This window comes from Aquarana catesbeiana, linkage group LG01 (genome assembly GCF_042186555.1).
Source record: "Aquarana catesbeiana isolate 2022-GZ linkage group LG01, ASM4218655v1, whole genome shotgun sequence".
NCBI classification, from domain to species: domain Eukaryota; kingdom Metazoa; phylum Chordata; class Amphibia; order Anura; family Ranidae; genus Aquarana; species Aquarana catesbeiana.
In genome coordinates this window covers 977,430,568-977,446,482 of record NC_133324.1, presented here as the reverse complement: position 1 = coordinate 977,446,482, position 15,915 = coordinate 977,430,568, and the positions used below count along the sequence as shown (strand labels likewise).

The 15,915-nt window shown below is 43.1% G+C and overlaps 1 protein-coding gene across 1 annotated transcript in view; it reads left to right on the top strand.

Annotated features, from left to right (window-relative positions):
• The window catches only part of LOC141123500 (cytosolic phospholipase A2 gamma-like), a 29,326-nt gene extending 14,209 nt beyond the window's left edge, over positions 1–15,117 (top strand). The window contains exons 4-8 of the mRNA XM_073612059.1: positions 3,706–3,741; positions 4,777–4,872; positions 10,365–10,522; positions 12,304–12,475; positions 14,603–15,117. Coding sequence (XP_073468160.1) covers positions 4,800–4,872; positions 10,365–10,522; positions 12,304–12,475; positions 14,603–14,781 — 582 coding nt within the window. The 5' untranslated portion in view covers positions 3,706–3,741; positions 4,777–4,799 and the 3' untranslated portion in view covers positions 14,782–15,117. The remainder of the gene's footprint in view (positions 1–3,705; positions 3,742–4,776; positions 4,873–10,364; positions 10,523–12,303; positions 12,476–14,602) is intronic.
• Positions 15,118–15,915: the final 798 nt, after the last annotated feature.

Below are 15,915 nucleotides of genomic sequence, written 5' to 3'. Positions count from 1 at the left end.
CATGCCCACCAGGTGGAACTCAACGTTTGCCATGCTGCAGCGGCTGCACACGCAGCAGAGGGCCATCAATGAGTACCTGTGCGACTATGGCACCAGGACAGGGTCAGGGGAGCTTGTTTTTTTTTCCCCATGCCAGTGGGCCATTATCAGGGATGCATGCACTGTCCTGTCACCATTTGAGGAGGCCACGAGGATGGTGAGCAGTGACAGTGCATGCATCAGTGACACTGTCCCCCTTGTCCACCTGTTGGAGCACACGCTGCGTGGAATAATGGACAGGGCACTTGAGGCAGAACAGAGGCAGGAAGAGGAGGACTTCCTTAGCTCTCAAGGCCCTCTTTATCCAGACAGTGTTCCTGCGTGCCCGCCGATCACACAGGAAGAGGACGAGGAGGAGGAAGATTGTGTCAGTATGGAGGTGGAGCCTGGCACTCAGCATCAGCAGCAGTCTAAGGGATCAGTCCCAAGAAACACATTGACTTGTACGTGGCTGGGAGGAGGTGGCTGCGGACCATGTTGTCCTTGGTGACCCAGAGGACTCCGGACCGAATGCCTCAGCAAACCTACGCTGCATGGCCTCCCTGATCCTGCAAAGCCTGCGTAAGGATCCTCGTATTTGTGGTATCAAGGAGAAGGACCAATACTGGCTGGCAACCCTCCTTGATCCACGTTACAAGGGTAAGGTTGCGGACCTTATCTTGCCATCGCAGAGGGAGCAGAGGATGAAACATCTTCAGGAGGCCTTGCAGAAAGGTCTGTGCAACGCGTTCCCAGAGACTGGGAGGTTACAAACTCCTGTTTCTGGACAACGTGTTGCTGAGGCTTCGGTCAGTCAAAGAAGGAGCTGTGGAGAAGGTGGCCGTCTGACCGATGCGTTCAGACAATTTTTTGGTCCGCAGCCCCAAGGTATGATCGGTTCCAGCAACCATCGCCAGCGTCTGTTTTACATGGTGCAGGAATACCTAGGGGCAAGATCAGACTTGGACACCTTTCCCACCGAAAATCCTCTGGGTTACTGGGTCTTGAGGATGGATCACTGGCCAGAGCTTGCACAGTATGCAATTGAGCTACTGGCCTGTCCTGCATCCAGCATTCTTTCGGAACGCACATTCAGTGCTGCTGGAGGCGTGGTAACCGATCACAGGGTGCGTCTGTCCACCGACTCGGTCGATCGACTGACCTTCATAAAAATGAATGAGTCTTGGATCACCACCAGCTACCAAGCACCTGATGCTGATGTAACCGAATAATTTTTTTTGAAATCTCAGATCCCTTCAAAGACTGCCTATGCTGATGCTGGGTGACTATCCCTGAGTAATTATCCTCTTCCTCCTCAATCATCACGCTGATAGCTTGTAAGAACATTTTTGGTTCTGGGTGCCACCACCAGTGCCTAAGGCACAATTTTTCAGCCCCTGTTTAACAGGGGCGTGTAATTACAATTTTTGATGCAATACTTTGCAGCAGGGCTCATTCCTGCATTCCAACTAGAGTGTCTGTGAGGGGTTGCAGTGTTGTGGCCACAGCAACACCTAAGGCCCAAATTTCTGCTGAGTATATAGGGCAGGACCCTACTTTCAAACAACTAACTTACAAACGACTCCTACTTGCAAACGGAAGGAGACAACAGGAAGTGAGAATAAATCTACCCCTAGGAAGGGAAATTCTCTCCTGTAAGAGTTAATATGGGAAAAACATTTCTCCTTTCCACTGATGCTTTCCAATCCATTGGGACAAAAAGTGAGGTGAAATCTTCTGAAGAGGAGGAAAGACAGCAAAACAAATGTCACAGGGGTGATAACCCTTCCCTATGTTTTCCAAAAAGCTTAAAGATTTTTTGGCTGGAGCTAAACACGTTAAAAATGTACCCGTTCAAAATTACAAAGATTCTACTTAACAACAAACCTACAGCCTGTATACTGCTGTTCAGAGTATATAGGGCCTGGTGGCCCCACACCTTTCCTTATTTTAATTTGGGTGCGGGGTTCCCCTTAATATCCATACAAGACCCAAAGGGCCTGGTAATGGACTGGGGGGTACCCATGCCGTTTGTCTCACTGATTTTCATCCATATTGCCAGGACCCGACATTACATTAAACCCGCAAGCAGTTTTAAATGAGATTTTTTTCCTTTAAAAATGACATTTGGTGCAGGGACTGTTCTAAACACGGGAAACACGCGTCACTTTACAGGCATACTATAGACGCCCCTCAGGTACGATATTTAAAGGAATATTTCACTTTTTTTTTTTTTTTTTTTTTTTAAGAATCATTAAAATCACTGCTCCCGAAAAAACGGCCGTTTTTTAAAAGTTTTTTTTTTTTTGCATTGATACATGTCCCCTGGGGTAGGACCCAGGTCCCCAAACCCTTTTTAGGACAATACCATGCAAATTAGCCTTTAAAATGAGCACTTTTGATTTCGAACGTTCGAGTCCCATAGACGTCAATGGGGTTCTAACGTTCGTGCGAACTTTCGGTCCGTTCGCAGGTTCTGGTGCGAACCGGGGGGTGTTCGGCTCATCCCTATTGGCAACCAACAAACCCAGACATGTCCATTGGATTGCCAGACAGAGGAGCGTAATTCATAACGCCAGAGAACACGTCTCCATTGCTCTAGAGTCCAGTGGCGGCATGCTTTACACCCCTGCATCCAACGCTTTGCATTGCACTTGGTGATGTAAGGCTTGGATGTAGCTGCTCAGCAATGGAAACCCATTCCATGAAGCTCTCTGCACTGTTGTGCTAATCTGAAGGTCACAAAGTTTGGAGGTCTGTAGCTATTGACTCTGCAGACAGTTGGCAACTTCTGTGCATTGTGAGCTTCAGCATGTGATGACCCCGCTCTATCTCTTTTACGTGGCCTACCACTTCATTGCTGCTGTTCCCAGTTGCTTCCACTTTGTTTATAATACCAGTAACAGTTGACTGTTGAATAGTTGGGAGTAGGGAAATTTCATGGATAGGTTGTCACCTGTGCAAAAAGTCTCACGGTTCTACTCTTGCATTCCCTGAGCTCCTGAGAGCGACTCATTCTTACACAAACGTTTGTAGAAGCCATCTGCATGCCTAGGTGCTTGATTTTATACACCTGTGGCCATGGAAGTGAATGGAACACCCGACTCCAATCATTTGGAGGGGTGTCGCAATACTTTTGGCAAAGTGTGAGGCATTAGAGAGCCTTAACGAGAAGATGCTGCATGGGAGGTTGCAAATCTCTTATGTGATTTCTGGGGCTCCTCTTTGTGGGTCTATACTGGAGCTGGCAGGTGCAGATGAGGGATATTGTCCACAGGTGAAGAGGGTATGCTCCATGCTGTCCTCCCCACCATCTTGTGCTTCCTCTCTTCCAAAGTCAGGAAAGAAATCAATCAACCTCTTGGGTTGTACAGGGTGGTTGTGTGTGGGGTTTTTTTTTTTTTTTTTTTTTTTTTTTTGCAATGCTGCTGTGTGAGGGGGGGGGGGGGGGGGGGGTCGGTCTATCACAGCTCAGGTTGCTGGAGAGAGAGGATCCTGGACAGAGCTCCATGTTTAGTGGTCATTTACATTCATGGCCAGACCACGCCCCCATCAATCTTCATGTGACATTTGATAAGTGTTTCATTATTTGAGAAATACAATTCTGCATGAAAATGTCTGATTGTTCTTCTGTACATTTTATGTTTTGGGGTGATATTGATGAAATCTTGTTTTACTTTATCATAGTGATTCCAAAAAAATCCTGGTTCGATGTTATAGGAGGTATGTAATGCAGGCGATCCAATTTGTAAGATGAGGTGATAATAATGTTATCTTGTTCTATCCAGAAATAACACAGCAGATTCCTTAATTATCTGGTTTAGGTGCAGGGCTTTTTTTCAGGGGGAACTTGGTGGAACTCAGTTCCACTACCTCTGGCTCAGAGGGGGGCCTGCTCACCACAATCCCTTGTAAACACAGAAGTCCGGTTTCAGTGTTTACAAGTGACAGCTCTGCACTCTGTGTGCAACCCCCCCTGAATTCTGCGCTCTGTATGTAATGCAATCTTGGTATTTATTGCCCCTTTAAGACCCTCCTACTGTTCGTGAAATTTCACTGACCACATCTACTATTCCTTGTGATTTGGAGGGTGTGGGTGGAGGGGATTTGGGGGGTCGTGGCTGAGTTCCAGCACCTATTTGAGGGAAAAAAAGCCCTGTTTAGGTGTATACATCCAACATAATGCCATGGATCAGATTTATCTCCAATCACACCCTACAGTATATCTACTGTATGTAATCTCTCATATAATCTCACAAGCGAGTACATCCCTCACATTTATCTAAATATTTTATTCCATCTTTTCATGTGACAACACTGAAGAAATGACACTTTACTACAATGTAAAGTAGTGGATGTACAGCTTGTATAACCGTGTAAGGCTGGATTCACACCTATGCATTTTTAGTGTTTTGCACTACAGAACCTGTTCCATAGGACACCATGTTACACGGACTGTAGTGTAAATCTTCAAAAATCGCTAAAAAATGCATAGGTGCGAATCCAGCCTCAATTTGCTGTCCCCTCAAAATAACTCGACACACAGCCATTAATGTCTAAACCACTGGCAACAAGTTAGTACACCCCTAAGTGAAAATGTCCAAATTGGGCCCAATTAGCCACTTTCCCTCCCTGGTGTCATGTGACTCATTAGTGTTACAAGGTTGCAGGTGTTAAATTTGGTATCGCTCTTGTCTGTCTGTCTGTCCTCGCAACTGTCACGGGTTGCTTCATGAAAAACGTTTTTCTCTTCTCTAGGTGTCTATGATAATGCTAAAGTGATGAAGAACATTGTATTTTGTTTTGCCGCATGGGAATGGGGAACGACAAACAATTTCCTCTACAAATGCGAACGTGAGCATATGTGTGACATTGTAAAAAAAAAATGTTCTCTAAATCGGGAAGTGTTTTGGACAAGATTGCTGGCCCTGTAAGCCTCTATCCTGACAGCCTAACCAGGAACTTCAAGGTTAACGACAGTGGGGGGGGGGGGCTACTTGATGAAGGAACCACTCACTGGGATCTGGAAAGACTGTCTCACTGTTTTTGAAACGTACTTCTCTTTTAATCCTGGAAATTTTCTTTGGCCAGAGCTAGGTTCTACCTCCCTGAGTAGGGCTCCACTGTGGGTCCCCCTTTGCCTCTGAATGTATGACACTGCTGCTCTATTGTCCATACATTGTCACTGGGTGACCCTGAATGTGAGGCAACAATGCCGATGGTGCCATAAATCAGACTTCTACAAAAATGGGCACCAACTATTCTTGCCTTGCATTTTATGATGGTCATAGGAGGCATCACAACCTGGGCAACAGTGGCGAAGAGGTTGGCACTTCTGTCTAGCAGCCCTAGGGTTGCCAGTTTGTATCACAACCCTACCTACCTGGAGTTTGCATGTTCTCCCTGTGCCTGCGTGGTTTCCTCCCAGGTACTCTGGTTTCCTCCCAGGTACTCTGGTTTCCTCCCACATTCCAAAGACATGGCGATAGATTAATAGTCTACTATCTAAATTGGTCCTACTTTATGAATGTGAGTTGGGGACCTTAGATTGTAAGCTCCCTGAGGACATGTGTGTGTGTGTGTGTGTGTGTGTGTGCGCGCATACCATCAGTAGTAACAATAGTCTAAGGTTATGGCTCTAGCAGACAGGACTGAGGGTCACCTGCCATACTCCACACCAGAGAATTTTGTGCAACTGTGAGGAGTTTCTGATGAGCTGAGTTTTGGCCCCGGGGTAATATCAGGATATACAATGACACCGTCCCCAGGAGACTCCTTACCAATGAAGACCTCACCCTCCTGGAATCTCTCCTTGATTACTGGAAACTTCTGTTGAAAAGGTAGCCACCTGGATGTTCTAAGCCCCTAGATGGGTCATTTGCAGGTTTGGACTTAACTGTCCAGCCAAAGCTCCTCAGGTTTGCCAGAAGAGTTTCCATTTTTAACTAAGAGTTGGTCTTGCTTCTGTGCCAACAACTGGATGTCATTCAAGTAGTGATGAATCTGAAGACCCTGTTCCCTGAGTGGGGCCAGAACTGCATTTGGCACCTTTTACGAAAAAAAGTTGGTGTGGCCTGTCTGTGACATTACATGGTGGCGGATGTCTGTGCTTCTAGTTGGCCGGACTCAGCATCTTGCTATTTATGTTTAAACCACCAGCCTGCTAAAGGATTTTATCTGGATGTATGGGTTGATCTTGTTTTATTGCTACAGTACATTGAAGCTGAACTTAGTCCATTTATTCAAGGACATTACAATACTTCACTATGCGAGGTTTGTATGGTACTTTCTCACTGGTGACCTTGATGCTGGGAGCTGCTGACCTGGTTTATGGAATTGCTTCTGTTCCGGTTATGCAAAATGCTTATGACCTTTTTTCTAATTTAATGGTCCGGTCGATCTGTTAAGAGGTCTGTTTAATTCACATGGTGGTGGATCTTATTTACACAATGGATTGGAAGTTTTTATGCACCACTCAAGGTGATCAAGGTGCCCTTATTCATATATGATTTGCTCTTATGGACACTTCTTTCTATATTAAACTTTTTTCACGTTTTTTTTATACGAAATTTATTTCTGCATAGATATTTCACTTTTTTGTTAATATTGTAACTAGCACTGCTTTCTTTGGTATATTACTTTTTTTGTAAAGGCTCTGGGTGAAATGTAGAGCCTGAAAGGTCAACAAACTGAAAATGCTCTGATCCTCAGCAAACCAGAGAAACATCTGCAATGAGACAAGGATATGAATGTGGAGGTAGGGGGTCTTGTAGATCCACCAAAACTATTCGATCGCCTGGCTGGATCTCTTGAATGATTTGTATGTTAAACTTTTCTACCCGAATGAAACAATTGAATTTCTTTAGGTCTGCCACAGGCCTTCAGTCTCTTGTCTTGTCTTTATTCTGTATAAGAAACAGAGTAAAATCCTGTAAACCTGTGCAAACAGGACACTGGAACTTTTGCAACCACAGAACATTGAAAAGATATCTTGGTTAGGGCTTAATGCATGCTCTGTCTCGGAGGGACACCAGGAAATGGGTGGAAAGTACCCACAGATCCTGACAACGGGTCACCCATACCATTTGCAAATTTGGTCAACCTGGCTCCTACTGCGCTCGTTCGGGGTGGCCACCCATCAAAAAGACTTCAGTGAGTCTGATGGAACTGTGGTTAACCTTTTGCCTCGAGTCTTTTTAAAAGGCTAGCCTGTGTCATTCCACACTTGTTTGATATCTATTTTGTTGAAAAGGCCCCATCTCAATCGATACTGGGAGCTCCTGCCAGGCAAACCCACTGGTGCCTTGACCTTTTTGTCCTGTGGAAGTTGGGCTGACTTCCTCTATCACCCTGGAGATTGCCACATCCAACTTCTGGCCAAAGAGAAACTTGCCATCAGAAGGCAGTTCACAGCAACTTTGCTTTAAGGATTGGTCTGCCAACCAAGGCCTAAGCCATAATGCCCTTTTATTCATCACCGAATGTAGCATCACTCTGGAAGCTGACTGAAAGCCATCTATCACTGCCTCTCGAAGTACACCATAACTTGTGCTCCTCTAAGGCATGAGTGACCTAATACTTGGGAAGATCCTGGGAGATGGCAAATTCTGTGTTCATACCTTCATCGCATTGGCTACCAAAGTCAAAGGAATAGTTGATTTATAGGTGCCTGGTATGACATTTATAATTTACCTCAATCCTCCTATCCAGGACAGCTTGAAAGAACGCAATCCTCCATCAGGAGTGTAACATTTCTGGTCAGTCTAATGACCACCCCATCCACTACTATGGTGTTATCCGGAGAGGAAACCTCTTCTGCTACAGGGTACAATTTCTGCAAACAATTACTGTTGACTTCTTATCCCCCTTCTGCCAATCATCAGGAGTGAAATCTTTATTTTCAATTTAAAGGGAAAGAGAGGACTGTGTGTTTTTCAAGAATGGAAAGTAGGTTTTTAATGTTGTGGGTGGGGGTTCTGGCTCCTCCACTCCAGGGCCTGCTTAATTGCTTTAATGTATGGCTGAGCCATCAAATTTACAGCCTGAAAAGTCCTGTTTCAACTCCAAGGAATCAAATTGATTCTCCTCTGAATCGGGGAGAGTTAAATGTGCAGTAGAGGTGGACGTTTTGGTCAAATGAACCCTCTGTGTAGAACTTAATGTCTCTTGGAGAGGTGACTGGAAACTCCTTGGTTAAAGGGGGTTTTATGAGATGCTCTGAACTAGTCACTGGACCTATGTCTAGAATGTTTTGAAGTGGCTGTGTTAACTTTGAGTAGAGCATTCCAACAGCAATTCTTGACTTACCTTTTTTGAGGGACATGATTTGTTGATGCTCAGACTCTGTCCCTAAAGAGGTTCTGGGAGCAGTTTTCATGAGCTTATCTGGTAAAGAATCAGTACCGCAGGCCCAGCATTTCTTGCCTCTTGGTTGCAATGAGTGCTCAGGGGAGGAGTATCTCTGCTTATGAGAACTATATCTATGGCAGGAGCTATGGGGGCTGGAAGAGCCGTTGTCCTCATACCATGACATGAAGATGCTCTTCAAGACTTTGTAGAGTGAACTGGAGCATGCTGGGCAGCAACAATAATTAAATGGGCCACGCTCAGGAAAAGTGTACCCTTTGCCATCCTCCAATTATGTCAAACCCTACCTGAGCATGTGGATAACTTGTTCACATGGTAGAAGGGTCATAAGTACGTGTTGGAGGCTGCAGAAAATTGAAAGCCTATTGCTAAGAATAAGGAAAGATTTCCAAAAAGACAATTCTGGTGAACAAAAAAAAAACCTCCCAGTAAAATTGTCCTACCCAAGAGACACCCAGCCAAGGATGTAGGAAATGAATATGCCCTTAAGCAAGTTGCTTCTCTGGGTACAAGGCAGCTTTAAAACTGGGAGCCAAAGTCCAGACAAAAATCTGACATGTAATTTCCACTCCAGAGATGTGGCATCCAGGAGCTCCCACACTGGCTGCTGATCTCATTGACCGGGCTTCTACTGGGTTCTGGATTTTCAGCCATCTTGATTTGGCCAGGGTAAGATCGTCTCGGCAGGTGTAGAAATTTGTGTGTACAAACAGTTGAGAATATTTTTATGCAAGAGACTAAAGGGTCTACGAATAAAAGCTTCACTCTGTTATTTAAGGTGCTTGTATAGCGCTGTCAATTTACGCAGCGCTTTACATATACATTGTACATTCACATCAGTCCCCACCCTCAAGGAGCTTACAATCTAAGGTCCCTAACTCACATTCATATACTAGGGGCCAATTTACCTACCAGCATGTCTTTGGAGTTTGGGAGGAAACCGGAGTACCCAGAGGAAACCCGCACAGGGAGAACATGCAAACTCCAGGCAGGTAGTTTCGTGGTTGGGATTTGATCCAGTGACCCTTTTTACTGCTAGGCAGGAGTACCGCCCACTTCGCCACTGTGCCGATATGACAAACCTTCACATACACAGAATGAAAATTAGACGCGTGCAATTCATTTAGTTCCAAAATTTAGAATTTTCAGAAGTTGGGAAATTTAGAAACTCGAAAATCCAAAAAAAAAAATCTGAACCTTCAAAAGAATTAAATAACTGAATTTGAAAATCTGAAATGACTATTAAATTTTATAGTTTTTGGAGTTTCTTTTCAAATTTGGCTATTGAACGTAAATAATATGAATTTATCTGACGTTATGAATTATCTGAAATAAGAAATGTCATATCTAAACTAATGGAATGTAACGTTCTAACAATTCCTTTTTAGTATTATTTTGTTCCCTTTGTTTAGATGCGACATTTGATGTTTCGGATAATTTTTAACTTCAGATAAATTTTTATTCATTACGTTCACAAACAGACAAATTTGAAAGGACATTCCAATACCTATAATTTTAAGTTATTTTGTATTTTACTGATTCTTTTTTTTCTTCTCGTTTCTCTAATGTGGTGTTTCTATATTGTCAGCGCCACCTAGTGGCCATAATTCTCTCCACCCCCCCCTAAAATATCTCGGTCCGCAAACCAAAATTTCTTGTGAAAACTAGATGGTGCTGATACAGAAACCGCACATAATAGAGGAAGTATTGGAATTTGTCATCCTAATTGTGCCAGTGTTTTTTGTCCTATTCACACAACAAAGGTTTTATACATGGACTCTTCTGCATTAAAAACTTGTACATTTGAAAAACTTGCAACTGACTTTCATAAGGTTTGTGTGAGTTAAGTATACAGTTTTATGTGGGGGGGGGGGGGGTTATTCTGGAGGCCGGGCACCTGAGAATTTACTTCCTGAAAATATTTGTAAAGGGGTGTGGGGTGTTTTTTGTGTGTAATAATAATTTAATTTATTTCCCAGATAAAATCCCAGAAGGCAGCGACCTCAATGATAAAAAACTCATCCATCTGGTCGATGCCGGTTTGGAAATTAATACTCCGTACCCGTTAGTGTTGCCTCCTCATCGCAAAGTAGATCTGATTTTATCTTTTGACTTCAGTCTTGGAGATCCATTTGAGGTAACTACATTTTATGGTCATTCGATGCAACTCGCCATTCTCCAGTTTTATTTGTTTGAGAATTGTCATTTGGTGTTGAACTTCTTCTTCTCCCCTTTTTTTTTTTTTTTTTTTTTTTTTTTTTTTTTTTTCCATGTGAATACACATCAGCCAATGTGTGAGGGCATCATTAACAATTAATAGAACTGCTGTGTATCTACTAAAGGGCAGCACATTTCTGTGGTGTCAGGAAAGCGTCATGGATTCCCAACACACTATACAATCCTTTCATTCACACTAGTGGCCAGTGTGAAGGTCCTCCTCAAATTGGTGGTCAGTGTAAATCCCTATTACATTGGTGGCCACTTAGAAACACCTGTTAATGTTAATCGGTAAAAAAAATCCAAACTTACATTTGTGGTCAGTTTTGAACCCTCCTTTACATTGGTGGTCCATGTAGAAGCCCCTTTAAATTGGTGGTGAGTGTAAATCCCCCCCCCCCCCCATTACATTGGTGGCCAGTGTAGAAATCCTCCTTTATGGGTTGATGTCAAATCCCCCATTACATTGGTTGTCAGTGTAAATTCATTACATTGGTGATCAGTTTACATTGGTTAGTGCAGAATTGCCCTTACACTGGTGGTCAATATTAAGCCCCCCCCCCCCCCCCAACATTAGTGGTGGGTGCAGAAGTGTCACCTTACATGGAGGTCGTTGTATATCCCTCCTTACATTGGTGGTTGGTGTAAATGCTCCTATTGCATTGGTGTCGGTGTAGAAATACCTCTTTATATTGGTGGATGGCATATAATCCCCCATTACATGGTGATCAGTGCACATTACTCCTCACACTGGTGGTCAGTGTAAATTTCCCATTACATTGGTGGTCAGTGTAGAATCGCCCACTATATACGTACCAAAGATTTCCAGCTTTGTTCTACATGATTCCGAATTTGCCACTGTGTACTGTCTCCTAACTAATCCCACCCCCCACCACTGATCCCTTCAACCCCCCAGCATTGCCAGTGATCACCCCCCCTCCCCCAGCATTGCCATTGATCCCAGGAGTCCTAGGAGTTTTTGCCTAGTTATGGGTCCCCTAACCTCCCCAGTCCATGGTGTGCAGGCTGTGAGGACATGTGCTATACACTTTAGTAACCAATCAGTGAGCAGTAATGATGTGCACTAACCTCTTGCAACCAATCAGTGAGCAGTATTGATGTACAGTAATCTCTAGCAACCAATCAACAAGCAGAAGTTATGTGCTGTAACCTCTAGCAAAAAAATCAGTGAGCCATAATGTGTGCTGTAACCTCTAGCAGCCAGTCAGTGAGCAGTAATGATACTCTGTAACCTCTTGCAACCAATTGCTGCCTGATCTGATTCAGTAAACTGAGTCTATTTATTGCATGGAGGGGGGCGCAAGAAAATGTTTGTCCAGGGTCCAATCAATATTAAAGATGGCCCTTTTTTACAAATGCAGTTGAAGTGTTTATTCATGGGATTAAGTTCATTTTCATAGAGGCATATTATCTGATCGCTCTTTAGAACATTTTGGAGATTGCAAATTGCCATCATAAAAACTGAGGCAGCAAACTTTAAAAATGTTAATATTTGTGTCATTCTCAACTTTTTTGGCCCACAGCTGTAGAGCATAGTCTCCCAAAAGAGTTCAATGGGGTTCACTGAATTTTAAATATGATTTGCAAAACTGTTCATAAACTGAAACTAGGCTTGTTCCATCATTACTATTTGATTACAATGGGTTCATTTTGATGTAATTTTTTTTTTTTTTTTAATAGACTTTGAAAAGAACAGCTGAATACTGTGAGGATCACCGGATTCCCTTTCCAGTATGTACCAAAGAACATTATGAGTACCCTCCAACTAAAAGCTGCTACGTCTTTGAAGGAGATGGATATGAGACGCCCGATGTGATGCACTTTCCTCTGTTCAACATGCAGACTTGTGGAGGTGAGTTTACAGAGTAAAGTCCTGTAATAAGACTTGTGTATTCATGGAGTTATCTCACTCTCTGTATTATGAGCTTGGTGGATGCTATAGGCTGCATTCCAGGTATGGATATTCTTACATAGTTCCAGCTTGGACCAATGCAATTCTGTATATGCCATACCCGTCTGATCGCTTTAGAACCTGGAAATCACTGTAGTAGACACCACTACTACCAGTGGCGGCCACTCCTGCAGGAGCGCCTTCCACTAATCTATGCCCCCGGCCCCTAATCTACACGCAGGGCACCAGACACATGGATTCCAATGTGTGGGGTTTTTTTTTTTGCACATGATTAGAGCCTGAGGCTCTAATTGGCTTCAAAAAGTGTGGAGATATTGAGATTTATTCCCGTTTCTCCATCCGGCCAATCAGGGAGTGGGTCCCAAGACCCAATTGGACTGGAGTCATAAGTCCTGATTGGCTGGGAGGAGACTCAACTGATTGGACTCTGGAAGAGATGTAGGGGGGGATCTGGGAGCTGCGACCTGGATGGGGTAAGTGTGGGGCTGGCAAAGGGGCCTGGCAAGCAACAGGAGTGATGGAGCAACAGGGGTAAGCGGCAAGTGTTGGGGGGAGGGGGGGGATTTGTGTCTGGCTGTGTCTTTTCCCCTCAAAGAACATTAGTGAGCACCAGCCACCACTGGCTACTACTATGATCACTGCTGGCTCCTTTGTCCCATGTCGAGGGGCTGCCCTGTTGCATCCTGAAATTAAGATTGGCCACTCGGCACATTCATCATTTAGAGATCTTTTTGGCATTCTTGCAAAACATTGTGATTGGATGAGGTGGGGCAGTGACATCTCCTCCAATCAGGCTAGCAGAAAATGTAACCCCCACCCCCTTGTAGGTCTGTACTTGCCCTACTGATGGGTGACGCCTCCTATTGATGTTTGCATCTCAGACAAAAGTCTTTTTGTATTGGGCTGTCAGCACAACAAGGGGAGCCCCCCAGATTCTGCCCCCCATGTTAATGAGTATCGGGTACATCTAGGGGGACCCCACGCTATTTTTTTTTTTTTTTTTTCTTTAATAGCCGGGTGTGACCAATTGTAACTGCAAGTCATTTTTAAATGGGATTTGACGCGTGTGTCTTTCTAAAAAAAAAAAAAAATAATTTTTTGCTGCAGCATGTTTTATGTATGCTACGGTTGTGCCACTTTATAGGCACATTTATTGGACCCCCCAGGCACTACAATTCTTTTTTTTTTTTTTTTTTTTTTTTTTTTTTTTTGTTGCACGTTAAGCATTAAAATCACTGCTCCTGAAAAAAAAATTAAAAAAAAAACTTGTATTGATGACCCCCTATAACCCCTTTTATGGCCAATTACTTGCCTATTTGATTTTTCCTGTTTGGCTCCCACAGGCTTCAATGGGGTTCACCGTTCAGGTTAGAACATTTCCCCTGTACGGTAGTTCTGCTGTGAACTGAACAGGGGGGTGTTTTGTCCATCCTTGTATAAGGGGCATATCAGCGATATCTGGAGACCATGAAGTAAAGAACTCCTCTGTGTATAAGTTGGCATTTCATGTGCCAATCAGCAATGATCCAGGATGGAGCAGCCCATGCCCCCACACCTGTCAGTGCAGGATAATGGAGTAGAGTGGCCACCAATTTGCACAGGCAGGAGATGTATGACAGGATAAAGCTTGAGAGGATCACACTCTCTACTTGGGATGGACTGGATGGATCAGCTTTGCTCATAGTGAATGGAAGCCAATGGCTACTAGAACAAATGCAGAGCTGCCGGACGACACAGAACAGCTTGGTGTCTTATCAGTAACTGTGATGACATGTTTCAGGTGTGTATCCCCCTTTATCAAGCCTTGATGAAGGGGGACACTCCTGAAATGCATTGTCGTCATGGTTACTATTGCAACATTCTATTTTTGTTCCCTTTTTGTTCTGAACTAAAGCACAGAAATGTAGGCTTTCTTGTGAATAAACTATAAATATTTCATAAAAACATAAGGTTGTCAAACTATGTGCAGGCCTGTTTTGAAAGATACCGGAGAAGTTGTTTTATAAAAATCTTATTGATATTTCAATTCTTTATTTCATTACACAATCTGATGCACGTTTCTTTCAGAGGCTTTAAACCTATACAGACTAAGCAAGAAGTATGCTGCACGTGTTCCTTCCTATGACACATCTATGATGAATGAATTGCTGGACATAGCAAAGAAAAATGTGGAGAGAAACATGGGGGAGATCCGAGTCCAAATACAACAATGTGTCTCCAGGAGTAACGAGAGGGAGATGTCCTAGACATAACGGGCAATGTCCGCAACTTTGCATAAAATCTTTAGAGGACCATTAAGACAAACTAATAAAAGTCATTTTCAAAGAAATTTGTCAATGGAATCCTGAGGATTTTGAACATATACAGTCTAAATAATTCAGCAAAGTTGTATAAATGAATGTTTGAATGTTACCAAGTACCACTAGATGTACATTTTCTGTATGCAATTGTAAGATGGACATCTTGGGTTCTGACACTGGTGGTTGGGGGTTATCATGCATATCCACCTATTTTTCCTGGCAAGGGTCTTTTTGGTAAGGGGTGCCAATGTTTATCTAAATGTATTTCAATATTACAAAATCATGTATTGTATCTGGTAATAAAATTGTTACTTTGTTAAAATAACATGTTTGTCTTCTTTCTGTACATAGGATAGGAATGTATATTAAAGGTTTGTGCTGTAATGTTTGGCTGTGGGTGCATTTTTGGTTAAAAAGAAAGGGTTTTGCAACAATTTCTAAAACTTTAACTGTCCCAATGGAGATTTGGCCCTAGAATGTATCTCTTTGCAACCACTTCAGCCCCGGAAGGATTTACCCCCTTCCTGACCAGAGCACTTTTTGCGATTCGGCGCTGCGTCACTTTAACTGACAATTGCACAGTCGTGTGACGTTGTACACAAACAATTGTGTTTTGTCGTGATTTTTTTTTTTTTTCCCACAAATAGAGCTTTATTTTGGTGGCATTTGATCACCTCTGTGGTTTTCATTTTTTGCGCTATAAACAAGAGCGACAATTTTGAAAAATGCATTTTTACTTTTTTGCTATAATATCACCCAAAAATTATATACTAATATATTTTCCCTCAGTTTAGGCCAATATGTATTCTACATATTTTTGGTAGAAAAAAAAAATCACAAGCATATATTGATTTGAGCAAAAGTTATAGCGTCTACAAAATAGTTTTATGGCATTTTTTTATTTTTTTATAAGTAAAAGCGGCGACTCCTGATTTTTATCAGGACAGGGACATTATGGTGGACTCATCAGACATTTTTTGACACTTTTGGGACCGTTGTCATACAGCGATCAGTGATATAAAAATGCATTGATTACGGTGTAGATGGCAGTGAAGGGGTTAACCACTAGGGGGCAATTAA